The 23,922-nt window shown below is 48.3% G+C and overlaps 1 protein-coding gene across 2 annotated transcripts in view; it reads left to right on the top strand.

Annotated features, from left to right (window-relative positions):
* Positions 1-23,922, top strand: part of EPHX2 (epoxide hydrolase 2) — a 68,637-nt gene that overhangs the window by 38,449 nt on the left and 6,266 nt on the right. For both annotated transcript variants that reach the window (XM_070505155.1, XM_014843304.3), the window contains 6 exons: positions 4,485-4,511; positions 6,735-6,820; positions 10,467-10,578; positions 19,324-19,395; positions 21,212-21,245; positions 23,129-23,231. In XM_070505155.1, the coding sequence (XP_070361256.1) occupies positions 4,485-4,511; positions 6,735-6,820; positions 10,467-10,578; positions 19,324-19,395; positions 21,212-21,245; positions 23,129-23,231 (434 nt within the window). The remainder of the gene's footprint in view (positions 1-4,484; positions 4,512-6,734; positions 6,821-10,466; positions 10,579-19,323; positions 19,396-21,211; positions 21,246-23,128; positions 23,232-23,922) is intronic.

Genomic DNA, 23,922 nt, shown 5'->3' with positions numbered 1-23,922 from the left:
AGAAAACTGAATGAAGATCCTTAATACTGCTTACCCTCAAGTGCCCACAAAAACTTCTTTTCTCAATGACATCCCTACAAATGTATTGAAAATCCTTTTTCTCAACCACAACTCCCAAAATTTGTGCCAGTTCATCAAACGACTGTTATTTGCTTTAGAATTGGGTACCTTTAAGGGACCATAGCCCTGTTCTCTGTGTGTCTGTCATCTTGGGATTCCCAGTTGGGAATGTTGGAGTGCAGCATGGCAATGATGGCGTCTTCTAAAGTCACTAACACCGGGAGGCTTGTCTCCACCCGGTTGTCCCTTTCACTGTGTGTGGCCTCGGGCGAGTGAGTCCGTTAACCTTTCCAGGCCATGCTGTCAGGTGTAAAGTACAATGAGTGGATGGGCTCCGTGTCCTCCAAGGCTCCTTCAGACCTGAGTGTGCTTCTCAGTTGGTGGGATGTGGAAATAATGCTGAACTAGTTTCCGGCCACACTGTGGTTAATTGGAAAGTGGAAAGAAGTGGCTGCAGGCAGTCCAGCAAGGAGGTTTCATCTGTGGTGTGCAGACCCTCAGGGTCCATGAACCCCTGGTGATGGATGCAGAATTTGAAGCAGAGGTAGCCCTGTGCATTTTCCTGGTGGAGGGCCCGTGGTTTCCATCAGATCCTTGGATGTCTGAGGAGACAGAGGAACCACTACATTTGGGGAAGGAGTGGGAGATATTACAACATACTCTGTCCTCTTCTTCTCCTTCTCTCTTTTTAAATTGAAGTTCCCTGAGATCAGGGAGCTTTGCCGTTCCCTGATTGTTGCTGCACCCCCAGCAATTAAACAGTGTCTGGCCCGCAGTCGGCTCTGAGTGAATGCTAGTTGGGAGGATCCATGTTAGAAGTGGGGAGCTTATTGGGTTGCGTGTGGTGGTGGAGGTGCTTGGGAGGGAAGGCATGGACTTGCAGGGCCTTCTTCCCACAGGATGAGGCAGCTGTGACGTGCCCAGGTGTAATTCCACACCTCCTGTCTGGCCGGACGCCAAAGCGCACCTGGCGAGTTTTCCAATAGTTGGTTACGTGGGTAGGCCCCTGAGACGGTCTGTGGGTCCAGGCCCTTCTTTCTGGAAACTGTTTCTGCAGAACCAGGGATCTTTTGGGGAATTGTGAGAATGAGGCTATTTCTTGTTAGAAATGCAGTGGCCCTAGGAGCTGTACCAGATTCTGGCTGCCCTGGAATTACTGACTGATTCCACTTTGACCTCTACGTGGCATCTGGAAGTTGCTGAAAAGCAGAACTCGAGGCTTTTAAGTTGCTTCCACGGCAGAGATGAGGGCTCAGCAAACAGCAGCAGGTGCTCAGGCAGGGCTGAGGAGCCAGAATGAGAACCCCGAAGTTAAAGGAATAAAAAGAAGAAAGTGGAGAGATGACATGAAGAAAACTTTAGTGCTGGGGTGGTTTTGGACAACACCGTCAATTGGGTGCCCTAAAGGGAGAATGCGAAAGGGGTTGCTGCATTCATTTCATTTCCCACATTCCTCCTCCATTGCTTCTCTTGCTGCAGGGTCTCAGGTCACTGCGGTTGCTGTAGCTGTACGCAATTCTGCACCCTACAGCCCTTAGAGACCAGAGCCTCCAGGACTCTCTCTTATATGGGACAGTCTGTGGGTTCTCAGGTCCTCTTCGAGAACATGTGCACGCTGCCCCTTTACTAGGCACACTATCAGGTTTCTGGAAACCTTCAGCTAAATTCCTCTTTAGTGCATGTATTAGTCAGCTCAGGCCGCCATAACAAAATACCACAGACAGGTGGCTTAAACAAGAGAAATGTATTTTCTCACAGTTCTGGGGGCTGGAAGTCCAGGATCGGGGGGGCCAGCATGGCGGGGATCTGGTGAGAGCCCTCTTTCTGGCCTGCAGACCACCGCCTTCTCGCTGTGTGATCACTGTGGGGAGAGAGCTCTGCTGTCTCTCCTTAGAGGAACATTAATCCTATAGGATTGGGATCCTGATCACACTAGGCATTAGGGCTTCAGCACCTGAATGTTGAGGGCACATAAACACTCAGTCCCTGACAGAGGGCCCGCATGAAACATCCAATAATTGCTCTCCCCTCTTTGGGGGGAAGGTGAAAATACAAACAAATGAAGTAATTACACCAATACTTTGTGCCTCCATTTTAAAAAAATAACCAAATTTAGGGGCTGGCCCTGTGGCCGAGTGGTTAAGTTCACGCGCTCCGCTGCAGGCGGCCCAGTGTTTCGTTAGTTCGAATCCTGGGCGCGGACATGGCACTGCTCATCAAACCACGCTGAGGCGGCGTCCCACATGCCACAACTAGAAGGACCCACAACGAAGAATATACAACTATGTACCGGGGGGCTTTGGGGAGAAAAAGGAAAAAAACAAAATCTTAAAAACAAAAAAAATTATCAGACTATGTTGAACATGACATTAAATTTACAAAAAAATAAAAAATAAATAACCAAATTTAACTGATGGAACCTGTCATCCGTGCTTTCCTTTTCATGCTCTGTTGGGGGCAGTGAGGGGCTTGCCCTCCGCTCCCCGCCAGGTGAGGCTGTCATCGTGACCCTGGCTTTTCAGGGCTGGCGGGGGTGGGGGTAGCGAAAGGAGTCAGAACAACACCCCTTCCTTTTGAAGCAGTCGCTGGTTGTAGACAGAACTCTGTGTCTTCCCCATTCCCGGTGAAAGGGGTTTCATATTGGTAGGTTCCCCCAGCGGCTGACTGAGACGAGGGTGGCGGATCTCTGAACACTTGTTAATGCTCTTGGGGCAGAGAATGCGAGGGCTGTGGGAAAGCCCCTTGTCTTGTCCCTGTCTCTGTTGTCCTGAAATTTCCACCTCCTTGCTTCATCTAGAAGAACTAAAAAATAGGTTCTGCCCAGAGGAGGAAAAATATCGCCTTTCATTTTGGAACCACCTGGAACGGTAGACGACGGAAATATACTCGCATATGTTTTCTAAGTCTCCAGACTCTTGCCAGTGCAGGCTCTGCAGCCCCCAACGAGGGCGTTTACCTGGAGAATCCAGAACAAGCTGAGATTACTTCTCAGAGGGTAGGAAGAAGGGAGGACTCATGGGGCTACAAACTATTTAAAATAAAGCTGTTGGTCTCCATAGTAAAAAAGGATGGCTTTGAATGTTTTGATTTTGAATTTTTGAAATCAGATAGACCTGGAGTCAGTGCCAGTTCTGTCACTACTCTAGCCGTGTGGTCCTGGCTTCATGAGTTAATCTGTGTGAGCCTCAGTTTCCCCATCTGTAGAGTGGAGGCACCGGTCCCTCCGTGCAGCCGTGTGAGGGCAGGGAAGGGCTGCGTGTGAGGCGCCCTGTACAGCACCTCTTGCCCAGCAGGGGCTCCTTCAATGCAGCCCTACAGACTTTTCTGTTATAACAGCAGAGGCCCCTCCGTTGGCTCAGGTAAATGGGGGATGGTGTTGACAAGTCAGACGGGAGTCTTGTAGGAGGAGTGGGGCTGGGAAACAGGAAGGTCAATGTGGCTTTCTGCAGGGGCTGAATGGCTGTCAGGTCTCTGACTCGTTCCCTCCCACGTCTGCCCTGTCCTCCCCTCCACCCCGTCCCTGGCAGGATTATCCTGCTTGTGCAATTGGCGCATGCCCAGGACAACGCCCCAGCCGTGAATCTGGATGACTCTTCATCGCCAACCCCAAACCTCCGAATGTGACTGTATTTGGAGATACTTCTCACACATCTCAGACACCTTTTCAGGCTCCGTGGTTGCTGGCCCATGTGGCCAGGTCTCTGCGTGTGTTGGGGCATGAGGGGCAGGAGCTTACCATCCTGGGGCAAGGCAAGCAGCCAGACCTCTCCAGAACAGTTTTCTTCCCCTTTCTCCCTCCAGGGAAGAAGCTGTGACTTCTGTCCTACAATGAATTGGGCCCAGTTAGGGAAGTGTACTGACATACCCTGAATAATCACTCTGCACGTTTGGGGCCTGCCTGGTTACTGTGTGGATGCTGGAAAGGGAAGGAAGATAACTCAAAAGCCCGTGAAACAGCAGAACGTTGTGTTGGTCTGCTTAGGCTGCCATAACAGTACCATAGACTAAGTGGCTTAAACAACAGGAATTTGCTCTGTCACCATTCTGGAGGCTGGAAGTCCAAGATCAGGGTGTCAGCGTGGGTTCCTCTGAGGCTTGTAGACCGCTGTCTTCTCCCTGTTTCTTCACATGGTCTTTCCTCCGTACCTATCGTATCTGTGTCCAGATCTTCTGTTCTTATAGGGACACCAATCAGATTAGATTAGGCTCTCCCCTTATGACCTTATTTTAACCTAATCCCCTCTGTAATGACCCCATATCCAAATACAGTCACATTTAGAGGTACTGGGGCGTTAGGGCTTCAACATAGGAATTTTGGGGAGACACACTTCAGCCCATGACAAAGGCAGACACAGTCATTCTAATCTTGAAGTAGCTGAGGCGGGTAAATACAGTTTCTGATTTTTTAATATTTTCTTTCTTAGGACATGGTAACCTTCCTGGATAAGTTGGTAAGTAATTATTTTGAACTGATTTCTTTGGATAATTCTGTTTGGGCTTGGGCCCTTAAAGAAAAGGTGTAACCTTTGAAGGTGTCAGCTGTTAGAGCCCTCGAGGGGGTGGCGAGGGCAGGGACACTCTGGGGCAGTGGGAGGCAGGGTGGTTGGTTGGGAGGAATTGCAGAGACAGAGACAGCAAGGTGTTTGGAGAAGAGCGTAGAGGTGAGTTCTTTTTTTTCTCCCATGGAGAAAAAAGCATCTTCCCGGGAATAGGATACTTCTGTTGGCTTTGAGCAAAGGTGAAGAGCCTTGAATCAAGAAATTTAGAAAACATCCTATAGGCTAATATTTCACAACTTTTAAAGCTTCCATCCCTTTTTTAATATCTAAATTTGAATGCCTTCATTAACGTTTTTGGAATGTCAAACTCTAAACAGATCAACAGCTGTGATCCGAGAACGTGCTTTTGCAGAGCCCACATGCAATTCCTGAGGCTGTGGTTTGCTAACAGCCTCCTCCCATCCTCAGTTAGGTCACGGTGGCAGAATGAAAACCCTGCAGCATGGCTGAGGGCAGAAAGGGCTAAACCAGGACGGTGACAGTGGAGGGGGAGCTAAGAGAACCTCAATGCAGTGAGATTTATCACCTGTTAATTGGATGTGAGAGTCGAGAGAAGAATCCAAGATGACTGAGGAATTCCAGTTCAACAGCAAAGTATGGTGCCAGACACTGTAGGAAATGAGGCGAAGATGTCGTGGTCCCTGCCCTCTGCAGACCCTCAGTCCCACGGAATTGGTTTTGGAATTTTTGAGTATGGTGGGGCATCTAAGAGGACTTGGCCTGGTGTGGTCCGCTCAGTCCTACTCTGTAATGACCTTCTATCTAGAAGGTTTCCAGCTGGCTCAGAATGTCTCTTATTCTGATTGCTAAAAGAGAGTCTCTGTTGTTGCTGGCCAGCTGGGTTAGGTGTCCTTCCCTGGTCATTATTGGGACACTTAGGAAGGAAGCTGGGCCAACTGCAGATGAGGTGGTCATCCACCACCTGGAGGTGGTAGTTGAAGCTATTGGAGTAGATGAGTTCCCCGACAGGCCTGAGAGCTGAGCAGTGAATACTCCCATGTAAGAGGTAGAGGCGGGAGTGGACTCAGTGAAGTAAGAAGAGAGTCTGGAAAGCGCAGCATCACAGGAGCCTAGGGAAGAAATGTCTGATGCTGCAAAACAGTCAGAAGGGTGAGAACCGAAAGGAAAAAAACTATTGCTAGTGGTTAATAGCCTTTAAGAGTCAAGTTTCAGTGGACTCAGGGGTAGCAGAGAAGAAGCCAGGCTGCAGGGACTTAAGAAGGTTGTTAGGGAGGCAGCAGGTGTAGACCATAGTGAGAAGTTTGACAACACAGAGGAGACAGAGGTACGGCAGGGAGCTGAGTCAAGGAACTGCTTCTCAAGATGGAGATGAGGCTGGGGAGCGTCTGAAAGGCCCTGATACGGCTGAACAAGGCCAGCAGGGTGGGTAGAGGAGAGAGCCCGATTTCAGGCTCAGGAGACTGGGATTTTAATTGTGGCTCCACCACTTACCATCCACGCAGCCGCCTTGGTCAAGTCGCCTGACCACTGTGAGGCTGTCTTCCCATTTGTGAAGTGTGTATCGGGAGGTTATTAGAATTCCAGACAGTGAGTGTAAACACTTAGCACAGTGCCTGGGCCACAGTAGGTGCTCAGTAAAAGGGAGCTGTCGTCATTCATTGTTAGCAGCAGCAGAAGAAAGGAAGGGGCAGGTAGGAAGGGAGAGATTGAAGATGGCTCTTGAGGCTTTAATGGTTAAGGGAGGGAAGATCCCAAAGGAGCAGGGAATAGAATCATATCACTCAATGAAAGATGAACTTGGAACACGAGATAAAGTCATACCAACTTTAAGATGAAAGAGAAGAAAGTAAAACAAATTTTGATTCGAGGGAAGGTGGAGAGAGAGAGGGGCCCCTACGGCCTCAGTCTTCTAAGAACATTTAAAAGGCCAGACATTTGTGTAGAGGCTATGTGGGGCCGGTATGTGAGGGATTGGAGGCTTCGGAAGGGTAGACGTTTGGAGCAGCTGCTGCGCCCTCACTGGAGGAGCCCCTAGGAAGTGAATGAAAAGGTTGCTGGCTGAGGGTTGGGCCTCAGGGGAGCCGAGGCCTTGGACTCTCAGCACCCCATCCCAGAAACCTGCCCACATCCGCTCTCTTCTTTATCCTGCTCTAGGGCATCTCTCAAGCGGTGTTCATTGGCCATGACTGGGGAGGCATGCTGGTGTGGAACATGGCTCTCTTCTACCCTGAGAGAGTGAGGTAAGAATTTGGGTAACACTGGACTTGAATTCACATTAGAATCCTTCCTCAGGTCTTGAACCCTGGAAAACTTCTTGAAAACGAAGAGGTTATCTGGGAAGATTAACACCTTAGCTCCCTAGTGCCCATTGACACATTAACAAGGAGGGCTTACTGAACTGATGTCTTAGGAAGCAAGCCTGTCCTAGTTGCCAGTAATGGGACAGTAGTAGCTGGTGGGAATGTGGGAGGAGGATGGTAGACTTTGCGGGGAGCGGGTGAGGCAGCAAGAGTGTCGGATTCCTAGAATCGAGTGCCAAGAGAGACTCCTGCTAAGGACAGGAGTCAGAAAAAGTGGCTTTCACTTTTTCCCTGGACTGGCTATATGACAAATCCTTTCACCCGTTAGGCCTTGATTTCCTCAACCACAAAGTGGTAATGGTAGGTCCCCTCTGACTGTATGCCCTGCACGATGCTGCACAGATGTCAGGATAGAATGGCGTTTCAGGGTCCCAGGGGGAGCTCTCAGATGCTGGCTGTTGAACCCAGAGAGTCAGGGGGCCTTTGTGCCCAAATCCCATTTGAGCTGGCACTTGCAGCTGAAGCCTGTCTGACCTCCCATTTCACCCTCAGATCTTAGCAAATTAAATAAACATCATCCTTAGCAGCCTTCTGTATTTCCCTGACTAATCCACTTACTTTTTATTTGGGTAAGTTTATAAGAACAGAAACACCAGAGAACTTCGTTCAGCTCAACGCCAGCTCGAATGGTAGGATGATATTGAAGACTGAAAAGAATCAAACATTTCCTAAAGTATTTGTAAAGTTTTCACACTCTTGTTCTTCTGATCTCTTCAGCTGCACTCTGTCCTCTCTCTCGTTCAAAGTCAAAATAAGAATTCAGTTCTTAAGAATTGGATTCACCACAAAGTTACTCTCCAGCCCGTATTGATGCCTCCTGAAGGACACAAAAGGAAATAGAGTGACAAGCATATGGTCTCTACGTGGAAGGAGGTGCAACACCTTCTTGTTGTTTTATTAAACATAATCTCTCTCTCCTGGGAGAATTTAAAGATACGAACATGAGCCAGGTGAAGTTGTGCCCAGAATAACCTCAGATCAAAGACATGTAAGCGTGCTCTGGTCTCCTGTTCCTCCTCTCACTGTTCTTTCGTTGGTTCTGGTCGTAGCGCTCCTGCTACGCTGCTCTCATCAGAGCAGCCCTGATTCTGCGTTCCTGAGAGGCCAGGAGGAAGCCGAGACCCTCCTCCAGGGCTGTCCACAATGGGACATGGCATCTCTTTGAGAATATTGCTGACAGCAGGGGCCCTCTGCCCAAGTGGTTAAGTTCGTGTTCTCCACTTCAGAGGCCCAGGGTTTCATCAGTTCCGATTCTGGGTGTGGACATGGCACCGCTCATCGGGCCATGCTGAGGTGGCATCCCACGTGCCACAACTACAAGGACCCACAACTAAAATATGCAACTATGTACTGGGGGGATTTGGGGAGAAAAAGCAGAGGGAAAACAAAGAAGATTGGCAACAGTTGTCAGCTCAGGTGCCAATCTTTAACAACAACAACAAGAAGAATATTGTTGACAACATTGATCTTCACCTTTCTAGCCAGAAAATGAGTGAGACAAAAAAAAGCCCACCTTTAGTGTGGAATATTCCTTTGAATCCTTGGTTTTGGTGTTCTTCTGAGATAAGCTGCGGGGACCTATTCAATATAAGGGTCAACTCACCTGTTTGACCAAGAATACCCTTTTATGTCCTTTCTTTGCCAATCACCTGGAGATTCTGCTCCCAAAGGAGGCTGTGGTTTAGCCTTTTCTAATCTTCTTGCCAGTTGGCAACAAGATTTATATGCTACCATCTCCTTTAGTGGTGATAATATTTTTTTATATATGGAATAAGCTATATGTCAAAGCAGTTAAAAAGAAAACCCTATACTGCTCTGAATATTTCATAAAAGCCAGAGTTTCTTGACTTGTGATTTAAGTAATGCTTAAAATAGTTCACTATGGTAGCATTGGAGACCTGTGGGTATCAACATAATTGTATCCTAATCTAACCTGTCCATAGTGGCTATTGGACATTTGAAATGTGGCCAATTCAAATTGAGATTACTGTGAGTGGAAAGCACCTTCCAGCTTTCAGACTTAGTACTAAAAAAAGAAAGTAAACTATTTGTAATTTTTATATTGATTATTACATGTTGAAATTATTAATATTTTAGCTATATTGGGTTAAATTTTAAATTAATATTAAATTTATATTAAATGTTAAATTAAGATTAATTACTATTTTAGATTAATCTCACCTTTTTCTTTTTACTTGTTTTAATTTGATTACTAGAAAATTTAAGGTGATATTTGTGGCTATCATTATATTTCTTTTGGTTGGCACTGGCTAAACCTTACCACTCCACTTCCTGATCATTTCATTTGCCCTAATTATCCCACGCTTCCTCTTTTATATCTCCCCCTAAATATTCTCTCCTCTCTATTTCTCTTCTGGGGAAAAGTTTTCCAGGGTAAGAATGGCATACGAATCCCTTACTGACCAGCCAGACTAACTAGTCCTGGTTAACTTCTATCAATGTTGTCTTCGCGGGGTCAGCTCCACCCCTCTCTTTTGTTCCTCTTGCTGCCCCCCGTTCCCCTTATAGTGACTAATGCAGTAGACTGCTGGTGGTCTCCTTGCTTCAGGTTCCCCTCCCTGCTTCCATGGGGTATGTCACTGCTTGATGCCTCACTTCCTGACTGCGAGTTCCCTCCACTCTCACCTCTTCTCAAAGCCGTCCTGGTTTTCTTGTTTTCTGCAGCATGAAGTCCAGACACAGGGCCCTTCATGTCCAGGCTCCCCCTTGCCTTTCTGGCTTTATTTCCCAAGATTCCCCATTAAATACTTGCCCTCTGGCCACACAGACCCCTTGCTCCATCAAGCTCAACCACAAGCTTTGCCCTTTTCTAGAATTTGCTCATGCTACCTCATGATGTTTCCTTTACAGGTATCATTTCCCCTCCTGAATCTCCCCCACCCTTAAAGCCAAGTTCAAATACTCTGTTTTCCATAAGGTCTTCCATGATGCCCAAATCTAGAAATTCTTTGTCTCCTTAAACTCCCTTGGTATTTCGTGCTATTCTTATGGCTCCTATCACAGACTATCTCATAATATAGTCATGGGTATATTTGTCTAGCCTTCCTTATTAAATTATAATAAGCTCCTTGAGTATTGATTTTATATTTTCTCTCCCCTAGTATATAGCATGAAATTACACTTGACACAGTGAGTGAAGGAAGGAAAAATGAATGCCTTTTTAAAAACTAGAAAGAGATTGTAATGTCCACATATTCTAATCAGGTTGATATACTTCCTGTAACCTGTACGTGTGTGTGTGTGTGTGTGTGTGTGTGTGTGTGTGTGTGTGTGTGTGTCTAAGGCAAGTAGGTGAGAAATTCTGCAGTTAAGCAGGAAAAAAACCACTGGGCTGGGAGGCAAGAAATCTGAGTGCTGATCCCCTTGCCCCACACGCCGCTGGTATGAGATCTTGTGCATATCACTTTCCCGCTCTGAGCTTCGATTTTGACGTGTAAGGTCCTTTCTGGGTCTTGCAGACTGTCTGCTTACAGGGTCTGTGTCTCAGTGCCTCTTCTTTCCATAGGGCAGTGGCCAGTTTGAATACTCCCTTCATGCCAGCAAATCCCAATGTGTCACCAATGGAGATCATCAAAGCCAATCCTGTTTTTAATTACCAACTCTACTTCCAGGAACCAGTAAGTTGGGGCCCTGAGAGCAATGATCCCAGTAAGGTTTTTGCTCTTCTTTCCCCTTTCTCTCTCCTTCTCCCCATTGGTTCGATTTATCTCTGTCCCCGTTATTTTCTGTGGCACTACTCAGAAGTGGTTTTACAAATGGGCTCAGGTGAGACTTCCTCCAGAGCTCAGCTGGGCCTTGCCAGGTGATGGCACGTTTCTGTGTGTGTGCATTTGGGGTGGCAAGGGGAACGGGAGTGTGGGGGTGGCATACCGGGTTCTCCTGCTCTGAAATCATGGAGTGGGGGGCTCAGTGCTAGTTTGGAGCAGCCCCCTCTTAGTTCTTTGGCTGAGAGGCTGGCGAAACCCACCTCTTGATGGTGACAGCTCCTGGCCTTTTTCCGGGGAGCTGATCTCTGCCTACTGAGGAGTGTCGTCTGTGATTACAGAGAGCGCCAGAGCCTAAACACCCTGCACTAGGCCCCGAGTGTGCTCTGGGAGATGTGGGAGGTTTCTAGGGTCACTCTGTGTGCCACAAAGCCCAAGATGCCTTTCAAGGATGTCCCCGGGGGCTGGGGGGATGTGTGTGATGCGGTGTCACTGTCACCTTTCACTGGGATTCACTGAGAGCAGCATCATGAGTCTGGCCTGGGTGCCTCCGCTTCAGCTGCCCTCGTCTGTGGGAGGCACCTGCTACTCATCCGTTTGTGCGCTCTGGACCCCAGCGTCTAGCTACCTCTGGGTAATTCCAGAGAGGATAAAAGATGGTTCCTAACACTCCAAAGAGAGAAGAATGGATCCAGCGAATCAATAAAGAGCACGAGAGCATCTCCCCACACCTCTCCCCAGCCCTTGCCCTTCTGCAGTAGGAGGTACCATTTCCAGCAAGGATCATAACTGTCCTAGTTTTGATTCGGTGTCTTAACTCTTTACGAACGATTTTCATTGATAAAATGGTACATTGAAAGAGGAACTTTTTGATTCAGGCAATAACCAGACTCATTCAGTAAAACACCAGAAGCCTCCAGCAACGGCATGAAAAGCCCCTCCCCAGCAGCTGCACTGGATGGCCTTTGTGCTTCGGGTGAGGTGCAGGGAGTGGCAGCTTCAGCATCTCCCAGGGAGCTTGTTAGAAATGCAGACTCACAGGCACCCTTTGCAATCTGCCCAACAAGAATGTGTCTCAACAAGGTCCCCCAGGTGCCTCATGCACGTGAACTGCCTAGGGAGGTCCTCCCAGCTTTGACAGCTCGTCTTCTGTGACTCACTCCGTTTCTGCCATTCTCTAGCCCAGTGATTGTCAAACATCAGCATACATCAGAACCACCTCGAAAGCTAGTTAAAACACAGATTGCTGGACCCCATCCCCAGAGTTCTGATTCAGTCAGTTTTGTTGGGGCCAAAGGATTCACATTTCTAGCAAGGTAATGCTAATGCTGCTGGTGCTGGAGCCGTGCCTGGAGAACCGCACGGTGGCCCGAGGAAAGGGCTAGTCCTGCCATTTTCCGGGTAGTGGGGGGCCAACAGCCGTCCTCAGTGGGTTAGAGGCCTGGGGCAGCTGGTCCAGCCAAGGATTGCTGGAGCGGGCCAGGGCCGCGCTGACTGTCTCTCTAACGTGGGTTCCCTTTACTGCAGTGATTCTCAGACTTCTGGTCCAGGACCCTTTACACTCTTAAAAATTATCAAGAGCTCAGAGAGTGTTAGTTAATGTGGGTTATATCTATTGCTGTTTACCATACTAGAAGTCGAAATTTTAAAATATTTATTAATATTCATTTAAAAAGTAATAATAATGTACCCATGTTAATGTAAACGTTTTTATTTTTTAAAAAAAAAAAACTTGATTTTCCTTTAAACGTTTAGTGAGGGAGTAGCATTGTTTTACGTTTTTCAAGCCCCCTTCGTGTCTGGCTTGATGGAGACAGCTAGATTCTCTTAGCTGCGTCTGCATTCAGTCTTTTGTGATAGCACATGTGGAGCTTCTGGAAAACTCTGCTGTACGCTTATGAGAGCATGAGTGTGAGAAGGAGAAATGGCATGCTAGTATTATTGCAAAATGGTTTGTCCTGGGTCCTCTGAAAGGGTCTCAGGGCTCCCCCAAGGTCTCCAGACTATACCCTTTGAGAAATACTGCTTTTTCAAAAAAAAGTTCTATTAATGTAATTGTAGGCGATAGAAAAAGGGAAATAATAGTATCACTATATATTGTATTTTGATCAAACTACATTGAGTATTTATCAACAATATTCAGCTTATTAAAAAATTTTTATTATTTCTTAAATTGTTGTAAAATACATGTAACATAAAATTTACCATCTTAGCCACTTTTAAGTGTCCAGTTCAGTGGCATTAAGTACATTGACGTTGTTGTGCAAGCATCACCACCATCCATCTCTAGAGCTCTTGTCATCTTACAGAACTGAAACTCTGTCCCCATTAAACACTAACTCCCCATGCCCCTCCCGCAGGCCCTGGCCACCACCCTTCTACTGTCTGTCTCCATGGATTTGACTGTTTAGTTTCCTCACTTAGGTACCAAGTGGGATCATACCGTATTTGTCCTTTTCTGACTGGCTTATTTCATTTAGCTAATGTCCTCAGGGTTCATCCATGTTGTAGCATGTGCCAGAGTTTCCTTTTTTGAGGCTGAATAGTATTTCCTTGTGTGGATAGACCGCATTCTGTTTATCTGTTCATCTGTTGATGGACACTTGGGTTGCAGTTGCTGCTTTCTGAGTGCCTGTGGGCCAGGTAGTTCTGTACACAACAGCACTACGGCATTCTCTCCTGTCTTTTCAGCTGCGCAGGCAGAGGCTCTGAGAGGTTCACTAACCGGCCCAAGACCAGGTCTGTGTCTGGTTCAGGCTGTTGACCTAGTCTTGTTTGACTTCCCCTAAGCCATGCTGAGAGGGAGCTTGGACTTCATTCTGTGTGCCCTGCACGTCCACACAGAGAGGGGAGGAGCAAACCAGGGTGAGCTCAAAGTCCTGATTGAGAAAGTAAATTGCAGCCCTAGTATGGCAAAGTTGTTGGTTTCAAAGGTTGTTACGGTCATTGTGAAAAAGTCAGTATCTCTATTGCTTTGTTGTAGCAGCTGGGTTTAAAATCTGCAAGAAGGGTTTGTGGGATGGTTTTGTTCTAAAGAACCAAGCCTCTTGGCAGGGGAATGTTAGACATTCAAATTAGTGATCTGGTCACTGAAAGGCTCCCAGGAATGGGGTTTGGGGTAAAGCCAGCAGCTGAGGCTGGTCAGGATCGGCACAGAGCTGAGTCTGAAGGAGAAACCATTCAATTCACGGGCCCTGCCAGCATGTCTGCCGCCTGCTCAGTAAGGGCACGGACCGACTGAGCCACTTCCTCTCTCTGGCCCTCAGTTTCCTCATCTGGAAAAGGATGATCTAGTTGGATGTTTTTCAAACAGGTAATAGCTTCAAACTTGAGCTGAATTCAGGTCAATAAATTAAACATAGCGTGTAGGGCAACTCTTTCCTTAGGAGTGGGTGCTGGGAGCCCCTCCTTCCTGCCTCTCTCCTCCCAGCCCGGCAGGCGAGAGGAGTCACCCCTGAGTGCTCAAGGTCACTCCAGATTCCTTCAGCCCAAGGAAGCCTCCAGTGTGCGCCGTGGGTGCGCCCGGCCCTCCCACCTCCAGCTCATGTTTGCTGAGCGCCACAGGGTGCTGCTTAGACAAAGTCCAGGGTGGTCAGCTCCCCCAGGTCTCGGAACCCTTAGCCAGCGTACTCACTGTCTCGTCCTGGGAATTTGCCAAGTCTGGTGGAAACTAAAATTGAAGTCATGTTTTTCTTTCCTTGTCAGAGAAGGGATCATCGGCTTTGCATTTGTATAGTAAGATCGGATGAGGAGGAGGAAGCTCTGGGCAGCAAGACAGACAGAATCGGCTGGGTCATTTCAGCCTGATCTGTTCCATTTTTTAAATATTAGGATTCTTAATGTCCCGACTTAGCCTAGGGATATCTTAGCCCTTTAGCCCCCCAAATCAGGACATGTCTAGTATATCCTGTTAATCCTGCCCTCTTCCACCTCCCAGCACTGGTCCTCTTTACTTGTCCTTAGCAGTGTCTGTGTGTTTTTATTTCTTTGGGGAAGACCTGTGTGTGTGTGTGTCTGGAACCATGTAACAGATTTTAAGCACCAAAACTCACTTTTCAGTATTTAGCCAGCTGAGAAACTAGGGAATAGAGAGAAATGTGTTGAAAGGAAATTGTAGGTGGTAGTCAAGAGAGGTGGTTCCACCTGGCGGAAGGGCGAACATCCATGAACGGTTTTCTTCTGTCTCCCTCACAGCGGGAAGTCTTCCTTAACACCCAGTAACTTCTTCAGCCTACGAGACAGCTGGTGATTTGTTACATCGTTAATTTTTTAAATGATGCTTGCTATTTAAAAAAAAAAAGTTCTGAGTTGTGTAAAATAAAAGGTTAAATCCCCATTCACTCATCTAGAACTAGCCACTATGAGTAGTTTGCTGAGTATTTCCCGGGCATTTTTTTAAAATATGCTTTTAAGTGTGTGTGTATATGAGCCTATATATAATCTTACTATAAATGGGCTCATGCTGCTTTGGCATTTAACAGTTCTCGGACAGATTTTCCTGTCAGTATGTAGAGATTCACCTCATTCTTTTTAATGGCAGTTTGGGTCTTCATCATGCAGATGGACCATGGTTTATTTAACCAGCCCCCCATGGAAGGACATTATTTTGATTGTTTTTCACAGCTGAATAATACATTTTAAAAGAAAGTGCCACCAAGTGCTACCTTATTCACCAGCCTTTAACCATCAGGTTTTTGTTGTGCCTTCCACGGAAGCAACGTTTTATCTTTGTTTTCTTCAATGGGCACTGTCATGTGATACTAAGAAGAACCAGATACTGAGGGCTTGAGGTCCGGAGCACCCGTTTCCAACTTGGCTGTAGATTATCCTGACTTCAAACAAGTCGCATCTCAGCCTGAGGGTCTCCGTCTGTCAGACGGCCGGCCGTCCCAACGCAGTGCTGTTGTGGGAGGCAAAGGATTTGCCCCAGGCGAATGGCTTCAAAGGGCCTCAGGTCTCCTCACAGCCCTCGGAGGCCTGCCTCTCTCCCGTCTGCCTAGCCAAACACTTTTCTGGTTCTGCTGAGATTTCAGATGCCTCTATCCACCGGCATCTTCAGCCCCAGGACAACCACCCCATCCGCGGATGTGGAAGGAGGGCCTGCTAAGGGACTTGAGCATCCACAGATTTCGGTATCTTTGGGGGTCCTAGAACCATTTCCCCACGGATCCAAGGGAGACTGTACTTGAGCTGTTTCTAAGTTGATTCTCAGGAAGTCTTTATCCTTAAACAGCCTCAGAGCACTGAGACAAAGCTCCAGGGCTTGTGGAATTCCAAAGGCTTCGTCCTGGGAGCTCGTAGAACCTGGAGCTGTCTTCAGTTTGCCTGCCCTGGCTGATAGCTTTGGGTAATAGTGGAGCGGATTGTTCATCTGACTGTGGTCTGTAGGGTACTGCTCAGCTCCACCTCGAGCTGGAAGTGAATTACCTTGTTTGGTGCGTCTGAGCGTGCACTGGAAGGCAGAAGCATGGAAGCCACTATCCACGTGGTCATTTAGAGACTCTCCCACCAAAGTCTTTATCTCATACTCCTTCCTTGTTACCTCTCTTCTTCCCACCCATCTAGCCTTTGTTGGGTACCTGCTATTACCCTGCTAAGGCAGTGGCAATAAAAACATGAATAAGGTACAGTGTGTGTCCCTAAGAAATTCACAGGCTCCTGAGGCGACCAGATCCCAAACTAGACAGCTCTGATGCAATTCGATAACTTTAATGATGGAGATAATAATAACCATTTATTGGCATCCCTCCTATGTTTCAGGCATTGCAAGAAACAGGCATTAGCTCATATAACCCTTATAGAACTTCCATTTTATAGATGGGGAAACTGAGGCTCTGGAAGATTAAGTTGCCCAGTTAATAAGTATCAGGACTGGGGCTTGAAACCATGTTTGTTGGATTCCAAAGTCCATCCTTTAACTCCTTTGCTCAGGAGCACAGAGGGAGGAGCCCCATCCAACTGAGTAGATGGCAAGCTTGTCATTAGTCTGTGGGACCTTGTAGAAATTGCAGAGTCACGTGGCATCAGCAGGGCACACAACCAGAGTACGAATGTTGTTGTCTTCTCCCCTTTCTGGCCTTCGCCTTTGTCCTTATCCTCCCCATTGACCTGATGTACTTTCATGTGGACAGACAGATGTATTTGCCTGTTTGCTCTTTGATTTTTTTATTGACCGTTTTGGAATCCGTTTGCCCTTTTAAGGACCGTTTCAGGGGTGAAGCCCTGTCCAGACCTCTGGACCCATGGCGATTCCTTCACACACTGAGATACATCCCTGAGCTCATGAACAGCAACTGTTTCTGGGGTGAGGACTCTCTCAATAAATAAGAAATAAATTAGGATAAATAAGAAAGCCATGGCCACGCGCAGCGCTGACCAGTGCTTTCATCCATCACTTATAACACACTTGCTTCCGTGGCTGTTTCCTTCCTTGGCATCCATCATGTAGCAGAAGGCCACGATTGATTCTCCATCCCAGGAATCTTAGGAATGTGGGGGATTGTAATTAACACACTGACACCGCCTCCATCAGAAACTCTCAAACTGCAGATCCAGCGCTGCTTGAGGATAAGGCCTGCTTGCCTACAGTGCTGCCATCTCACGGATCCAGAGTTCGCACGATGTGCAAAAGGGCTGAGGGCTGCTGGCCGCTGAAATGTCTTGTAGACCTGGCTTATAGCACCCTCCTCTCTGGGAGCATTCCTAGGAGGAGAGGAATGCACCACCTCAGCCTCTACTCTATCCAGGACCAGTCACAGATGCTCCCAGGAAGAAGAGTGGTTGCTTCCCTGATCTCAGGGTGGTCCAAGGAGAGCACATTAAAGGCTCTGGGATCCAAGAAGGGTAGAGCTATTTTATTGTGATGGGGGGAGGTGGGACTTCATGGAAAAGGCAGTGTTTGGGACAGGCCCTGAAGGCCAAACTGAGGGAAGTAGGTGTTCTTGGTGGAAGTCACAATATGTTAGGCCAGCGAGGTGGGAAAGTAGGACACCCATTCAGCAAACATCCTGCAACCCAATTTAGCTGGTGCCTGGGTGTGTTCAGGTGAGCAGTTGGAAAGGAGGAGAAAAAAATAGATTGACACTATGCTTTAGATGAATGTTTGTGTCCCCCAAATTCATGTCTTGAAATCCTGACCCTGAGGTGATGGTGTTAGAAAGTGGGTCCTTTGGGAAGTGATTAGACCTCAAGGGTGGAGCCCGCATTAATGAAGTTAGTGTCCTTATGGAAGAGACCCCGAGAGCTCCCTTGCCCATTCTGCCATGTGAGGACACGGTGAGAAGACAGTTGTCTGTGAACCAGGAAGAGGGTCCTCACCGGACACCGAATCTGCCGGTGCCTTGATCTCAGACTTCCCAGCCTCCAGAACTGGGAGAATGTGAGCAATAAATGTCTGTGTTTATAAGCCCCCCGTCTGGTGTTCAGTGATGGCAGCCCGAGCGGACTAAGACGCACTGCCATACTCCTCGTCAGTTCCTGCCCGAGGGGTGGTCCTCTCAGACTGTGCTGGGGAAGGATCTGTAGTATTCCTGAGCAGTTGCCCCTGGTGAGTCCCTGCCTCAGAGACAGCTAACTGTCTTTCTTTAGACTGTTTCTATAACAGCTTTCAGGTCCAAGGGCTTTCAATTTCTGGAAAAGACATATTGGATTAAAATTTTTCCTTTATGGCCTAAAGAATCGTGGACCCAGGAGACCACAGCCAGTAGATTAGGATCCCCTGAAGGATCTTGAAGCCCCTGCCCCCCTCCACCCATTTTTATTGTCTGGAAATGCTCCTAGATGAGGGATTTGGGTAAGAGGGAAAGGGGTTGGGGAGATGAGGGAGCCAGACCCTGAGTTTCCAGCAAGAATCTCTCCCCCGACACTCACCCGCACCCTTGGGACCTCTGAGTTAGCATCTCGGCCCAGGTTGCCAGAGAAGAGACCCAGTATCTGTGGAACTGATGAAGCAAGTTCAAGTCAGAGAACTGTCCGGTGTGCAGGAGCCAGAGACCTGGAAATGGCCACAGAACTGTGTGTAGACCAGGCAATTCAAGGTAGCAGCACTCCCGTGAGGCGGTGAGACCTTGTAATTAGTGAGCACAAAGGGTGTGTCCCAGCTCCTTGGCAAAGGGGACCTTGCTGCCCTGTCATTGAGGAGACCACCCATGGGCAGTCTGATGGTCTGTAATAATTTAGGCCCAAATCAAAGGAGCGGGTTTTGAAGTTACTGCAGCAAAATGAGATGTGTGAATGGAACAGCTTTGGGCTTTTCCACTTGGCTTCTCGGAACCCTTAGAACCTTTCTCTTCTCGCTAGCTTCAGCCCCCAGCCTAGTCCTGTGCCAGCCCTCCCCACTCCCTGGAAGGGACTGTTAAAATTAATACATTCTCACTGTAGGAATTTTGAAAAACATAAAAGAAAGCAGTATCCATAAACCTTCCTCCTGGGGGACCACTCTTAGCATCTTGTATTTTATTTGAAGTATTTTGTATGAGTGTTGAAATAAATTTTTTTAAACATATGTTTCAATATGAAAATTCAGATTACTGCACTTCTAATGAAACTTGGGCCGGATGGGACAGCGACTGGGGGCTTCTTGCCTTCAGTCAGATTGGGGAGGGGTGCGGTTTCCAAGATACCTGTAGACTCCTTCATTGTGCTTTCCGATTGTTTCAGGGAGTGGCTGAGGCCGAACTGGAACAGAACCTGAGTCGGACTTTCAAAAGCTTCTTCAGAACCAGTGATGAGGTGAGGGGGGCAGGGGTGCAAGAGGGGGAGCTGCAGAGGTGTGAGGGTCTCTGCATGGCTTCCTTGGGGGGGCAGTGGGCTGTGTCGGGGTCTGGGAATCAGCAACTTGGCCCTCTTTTCTTTGACTTCTGTAGTCAGGGTGAGTGGGATCCTCACTCTACTGGTCCCCTCATTAATGGGGAAAGGTCACATCCTCCCTGTGACACACCAGTAGGGCTTCGAAACTATGATCAAAGAATGATTATAACATAGACAGTTTAGAAATTATACCATTACGACCATTACCATTTTAATATGCATCATTATTTATGAGAGTTCAAAACTAATTGATATCTCTATCTTCTTGAACAACCAAGGGAGCTAGACTGCTCTATCTCTGTAACCCCCTCCTGTCATGTGTTAGCTGTCACTGCCACCACTATGGTGTGTGGTGTGTGCAGTCGGCACCACCGAGACGTCCCTGTGGTTGCCAGTTTCTTTCCTGATCACTCCTGGCATCTCAGTCCTTTACACTGAGTTCAGTTTCTTTCTTCCTGAAGTACTTTGTTTTGTAGTTCTCTCAGTAAGAGTCTGTTAGTAGTAAAGTCATAATTTTTTTGGCCTGAAAATATCTTTATTTTGCTTTCAATCTTAAAGAACAGTTTATCTGAGTATAGAATTCTGGGTTGACAATTGTTTTCCTTTAGAAGCTTCTGTCATTGCTTGTGAGAACTCGGCCTCGGGTCTACCCTCTGGTGTGTTACTTGTCTTTTAGCTGTGTCTGATCTGGAGAGGTCAAACTCGTCTTTAAGATTTTCTTTTTAATTTCAATCAACAGACTTTTTTTTTTAATTTATGAAAGTTGTATTTGGTTCTTTGTCAAACCATTCTGATCTCCTTTGATGGACTCTTGTTCCAATCTTGTTTTTCAGTTCCTTCTTTTATGTCTTTAATCATTTTAAGTGTATTCATTTCTCATTCTTTTCCTCTCTTTCTTTTCCTCTCTTTCTCCCAATCTCTCTCTCTAAGTTCTGTTACTTGGTTCTTGGAGAGTCTTATTTTACTGTTTGCTATGTTTGCCATCTCTTGCAGTGGTGTGTGTGAGTGACAGGGAGACAGAGACAGAGTGTGTTGTAATTTGCGTTTGTGAGCTCACCTTCAGCAACCCTCCATCCACAGCAGTAGGCTTCAGCTGGGATTCAGGCAAGGGCCGTCCTGAGTGTGTTCGCCTGTGCTGCTCTGCCAGGCATCCTGATGGCACTACTGGCCAGGCTCACTTGTGCTATTTTTATTTTCTTCGCATCTTGGCAGTTCCAGGTCATGCAGGCAGTGTAAATTCAAACCCAACACTTGTGAAGGCAGGCTAGTAGCTATGAATTCCTAGGGGAGCTTTTTTTGGTTTCTTCTCAGTACCAAACTGAAGGGACCAACTCCTTTGACATCTCTCTGTTATGATGCATGGATTTTTTTCTAGTCCACCTTTTAACTGAGGACCCCAGATTTACTGGATTTACTGTGGAGGGACGAGGAGTGTCTCATTTTTAACTTCCCGTCTGCCGCAGAGCTGAGGTCTAACCTCTTGTTCCCATTGGGTGCAACACCAAAGGCCTTACCCTACCAAGACCTGCAAGCACCCGGGAGCAGCCTCGGCCTGGAGCTTCAGCTGCCTCTGCTTTGACCCCAGAGGACTTGCCCAGCTCTCTTGGGAGATGAGTGTGTTTGTATGATCTGTATGGTATTTGTAGGTCTTTTATTGTGACACAGTTTTCAGATGACCTGTTCTAGCCTTTTTCCTTTACTTCACTGATAACTTCATTTCTAACTTTTCTCCCTACAGGGTTTTCTCTCCACGAGCAGAGTCTGTGAAAGGGGTAAGAGACATTCTTAGGCAGGGAGGGAGACAGGAGGCTCACGGCAGGAACCAGCTGAGCATTAACTGTTTCTCCGTCTGACTGCTACGGGCAGAAGCAGCCACCTGCCCACCCTGAACTCTCACCAGCTTAGCATCGGTCCCGGCTGGTGAATAGCACTCGCCCCAATCCTGGGCTGACCACAGGCCTCAGGTTCCTTCCCCCCAGGGAGCTTCTGATTCAAGATTCCAAGCAGTAAGAGTTTGGAGGAATCTTAGAGCTCATCAGGGCAATCCCACCCTCTACTGATAAGGACCAAGACCCATGACAAGAACTGAGCTCTGCAGAGTCACCTGGTGCACAATGAGCAGGAGTCAGGCTGGTCCCCGGCCTAGAGCTCCTCTGTCGTAGTCCCCTGGCCTTTCCTGCATCCTGTCTCCACGTTCCAATCATTTCCGGTTCCGTCGTGTGAGGACCACCCTTGTTCTCCTCCTGGGCTGCATGTAAGTGAGGAGTCAGAGCCGAGAGCAGATGGGGGCGCCCCCGTGGCTCCAGGTCCAGCACTGCTCGCACGAAACCTTTCTTTCGCCCCAACACTGTGGCCTTGCCGTTATTCTCTTGTATTTCTATAAATGATGATCACTGCCACTCTTCGAGCACCAACTGTGTGCATCAAACGCTGGCCTAGCCCACTTTACATATATTATTTATAATCCTCATGAGATCCCTAAAGATCCCATGTTATCCCCGTTCTACAGATGAGGAAATGCGTCTCAGAAGAGTTAAGAACTTACCCAGAGTGGCCAGGCTGGGGTTAAACTCGGCTGACCCTAAAGGCCGTCCTCCTCTCACTGGTCAGGACCCCCTCCCTCCTCCCTCTCTGCCTTCACTCATCCACACAGTCCCTCGGTCCTGCCTTCGTTCCTCTAATATCTTGAGCGCACACTTGGTGAGAGGCAGGGGCAAATATCCCAACGCACGAAGCGGAGTCGCTGTCCTCAGGGAGCCCACGGTCTTGGGGGGGCGGGGGCCAGACAGCAGTAATGAAGGGAGGAGAGCAGCTGGGGGCTGGCCCCGAGGCAGCAGTGGGCCAGGCGCACAGCCTCGGGGAGCTCAGAACTGCTTCAGCACGAGGAGGCACCCTGTTCACATGCCCCTTTGATGCATTTCATGAAAGTCTGTGTCACCCAGGTCTGTACCTACAAGGCTCCAAGAGCCTGAAAATGCTGAGCCAGCCCTGTTCAAGCACAGCATTAATAGCCCTCGGGGCTGTCCCCTGTGAAATGGCAGTGGTCCCTGGGCTGTCACTTGTGATCACAAGGTCATCCTCCAAGGGGATGGGAACTGCTGGGACATAGTCTACACCCCTGGAAACAAAATAGGATTCCCCCCTAAGGACACCATGCGAGGCCCATGAGCGTGCAGAAGGCAGTAGCGTGCGTGCTCCCTGTCCCGATCGTCTACCAGGCTGCAGGAGAATCTCGGAGCACGTGCTTATGACAAGTCTGAGACTCCCAGTGGAGATAGCCAAAGAGGGACATGGTTAAGCTATTTAGCAAAGGTGTGGTCTCTGGGAGAGGTAGCTGGAGGGCCGCAGGCCCTGGCCAGGGGTCATCCTGGACCTGCGCTGCGAGATTTGGAGATGGGGCCGGTATGGTCTGTCCCGGAGTTTGTCATGGAAGTCGAGGCCTGTGTGTGTGATGCCCCTGGGCTCCAGCATGACAGTGAGAGCACAGAGTTGGGGCTCGAGAAGGGATGGACTCCTTGTGGAAAAGGAAGCGAGAACAGCTGCAGGAGCGAGGCCCTTGGCTGCAAGTTCCCCTGGGACGTGAGAGACAGTTGGCGGCCTCGCCTCCCCTGGGAACCGGCTGGGGGTGGGAGAGGAAACAAGTGGCCTTTTGCAGGAGGACTCTTCGTGGCAGCCCCAGAGGAGCCCAGCCTCAGCAGCATGGTCTCTGAGGAGGACATCCAGTTCTATGTGCAGCAGTTCAGGAAGTCTGGTTTCAGGTAAAGACAACAGTGCCCCACGCACAGAAGAGAGGTGCTCAGCAAAGAGGGGCTCTTCTGCTCTCAGGGTGCCATGGCCCTGGCAAACGCCTGGCCAGCCTCTGCTTGAATGCCTCCAGTGTCGGGAGGCTCACCAGCTTATGATGCTCTGCCTGCTCTAGTTTGAGATAGCTCAGGGCCTTCATGCTTGTGGGCCCTCAAAGCAGATGTTTTTAACTTCTCTTGAGTCACAACCCCTGTGAGAATCAGATGGCAGCTCTGAGTTCTTTCTTCAGGAAATGCAAAACCCCACGTAAACTCAAAAATTGCAGGTATTTTCAAGGGAGCTATAGACCTCGCAGGTCTTTTGTTTTTTTAAGTACAGCTTTCTTGACTCTCACTCACATACTCTAGAATTCACCCACTGGAAGTGTGCAATTCAGCAGATTTTAGTGTGCTCATGGGGCCATGCCGTCAGCACCACAGTCCATTTTAGAGCCTTTTCATCACCCCAGAAAGAAGCTCCGCTCCCTTTAGCAGTCACCTCCAACTCCCCCTCGACTCCCTGGTCCTGGCAGCCTGCAGGCCGCCTCGCTGTCCGCGGATTTGCCTGTTCCGGGTGTTTCACACCGTGGACGGCAGCGCGTCCCTCTGTGCCTGGCTTCCTTCACTCGGTGGTGCTCTCAGGTTCGCCGCAGTGTCGCAGGCCTCG

The sequence above is a fragment of the Equus asinus genome, chromosome 3 (genome assembly GCF_041296235.1).
Source record: "Equus asinus isolate D_3611 breed Donkey chromosome 3, EquAss-T2T_v2, whole genome shotgun sequence".
In the NCBI taxonomy this organism is placed as follows: domain Eukaryota; kingdom Metazoa; phylum Chordata; class Mammalia; order Perissodactyla; family Equidae; genus Equus; species Equus asinus.
This window is presented reverse-complemented; position numbering and strand designations above follow the sequence as displayed.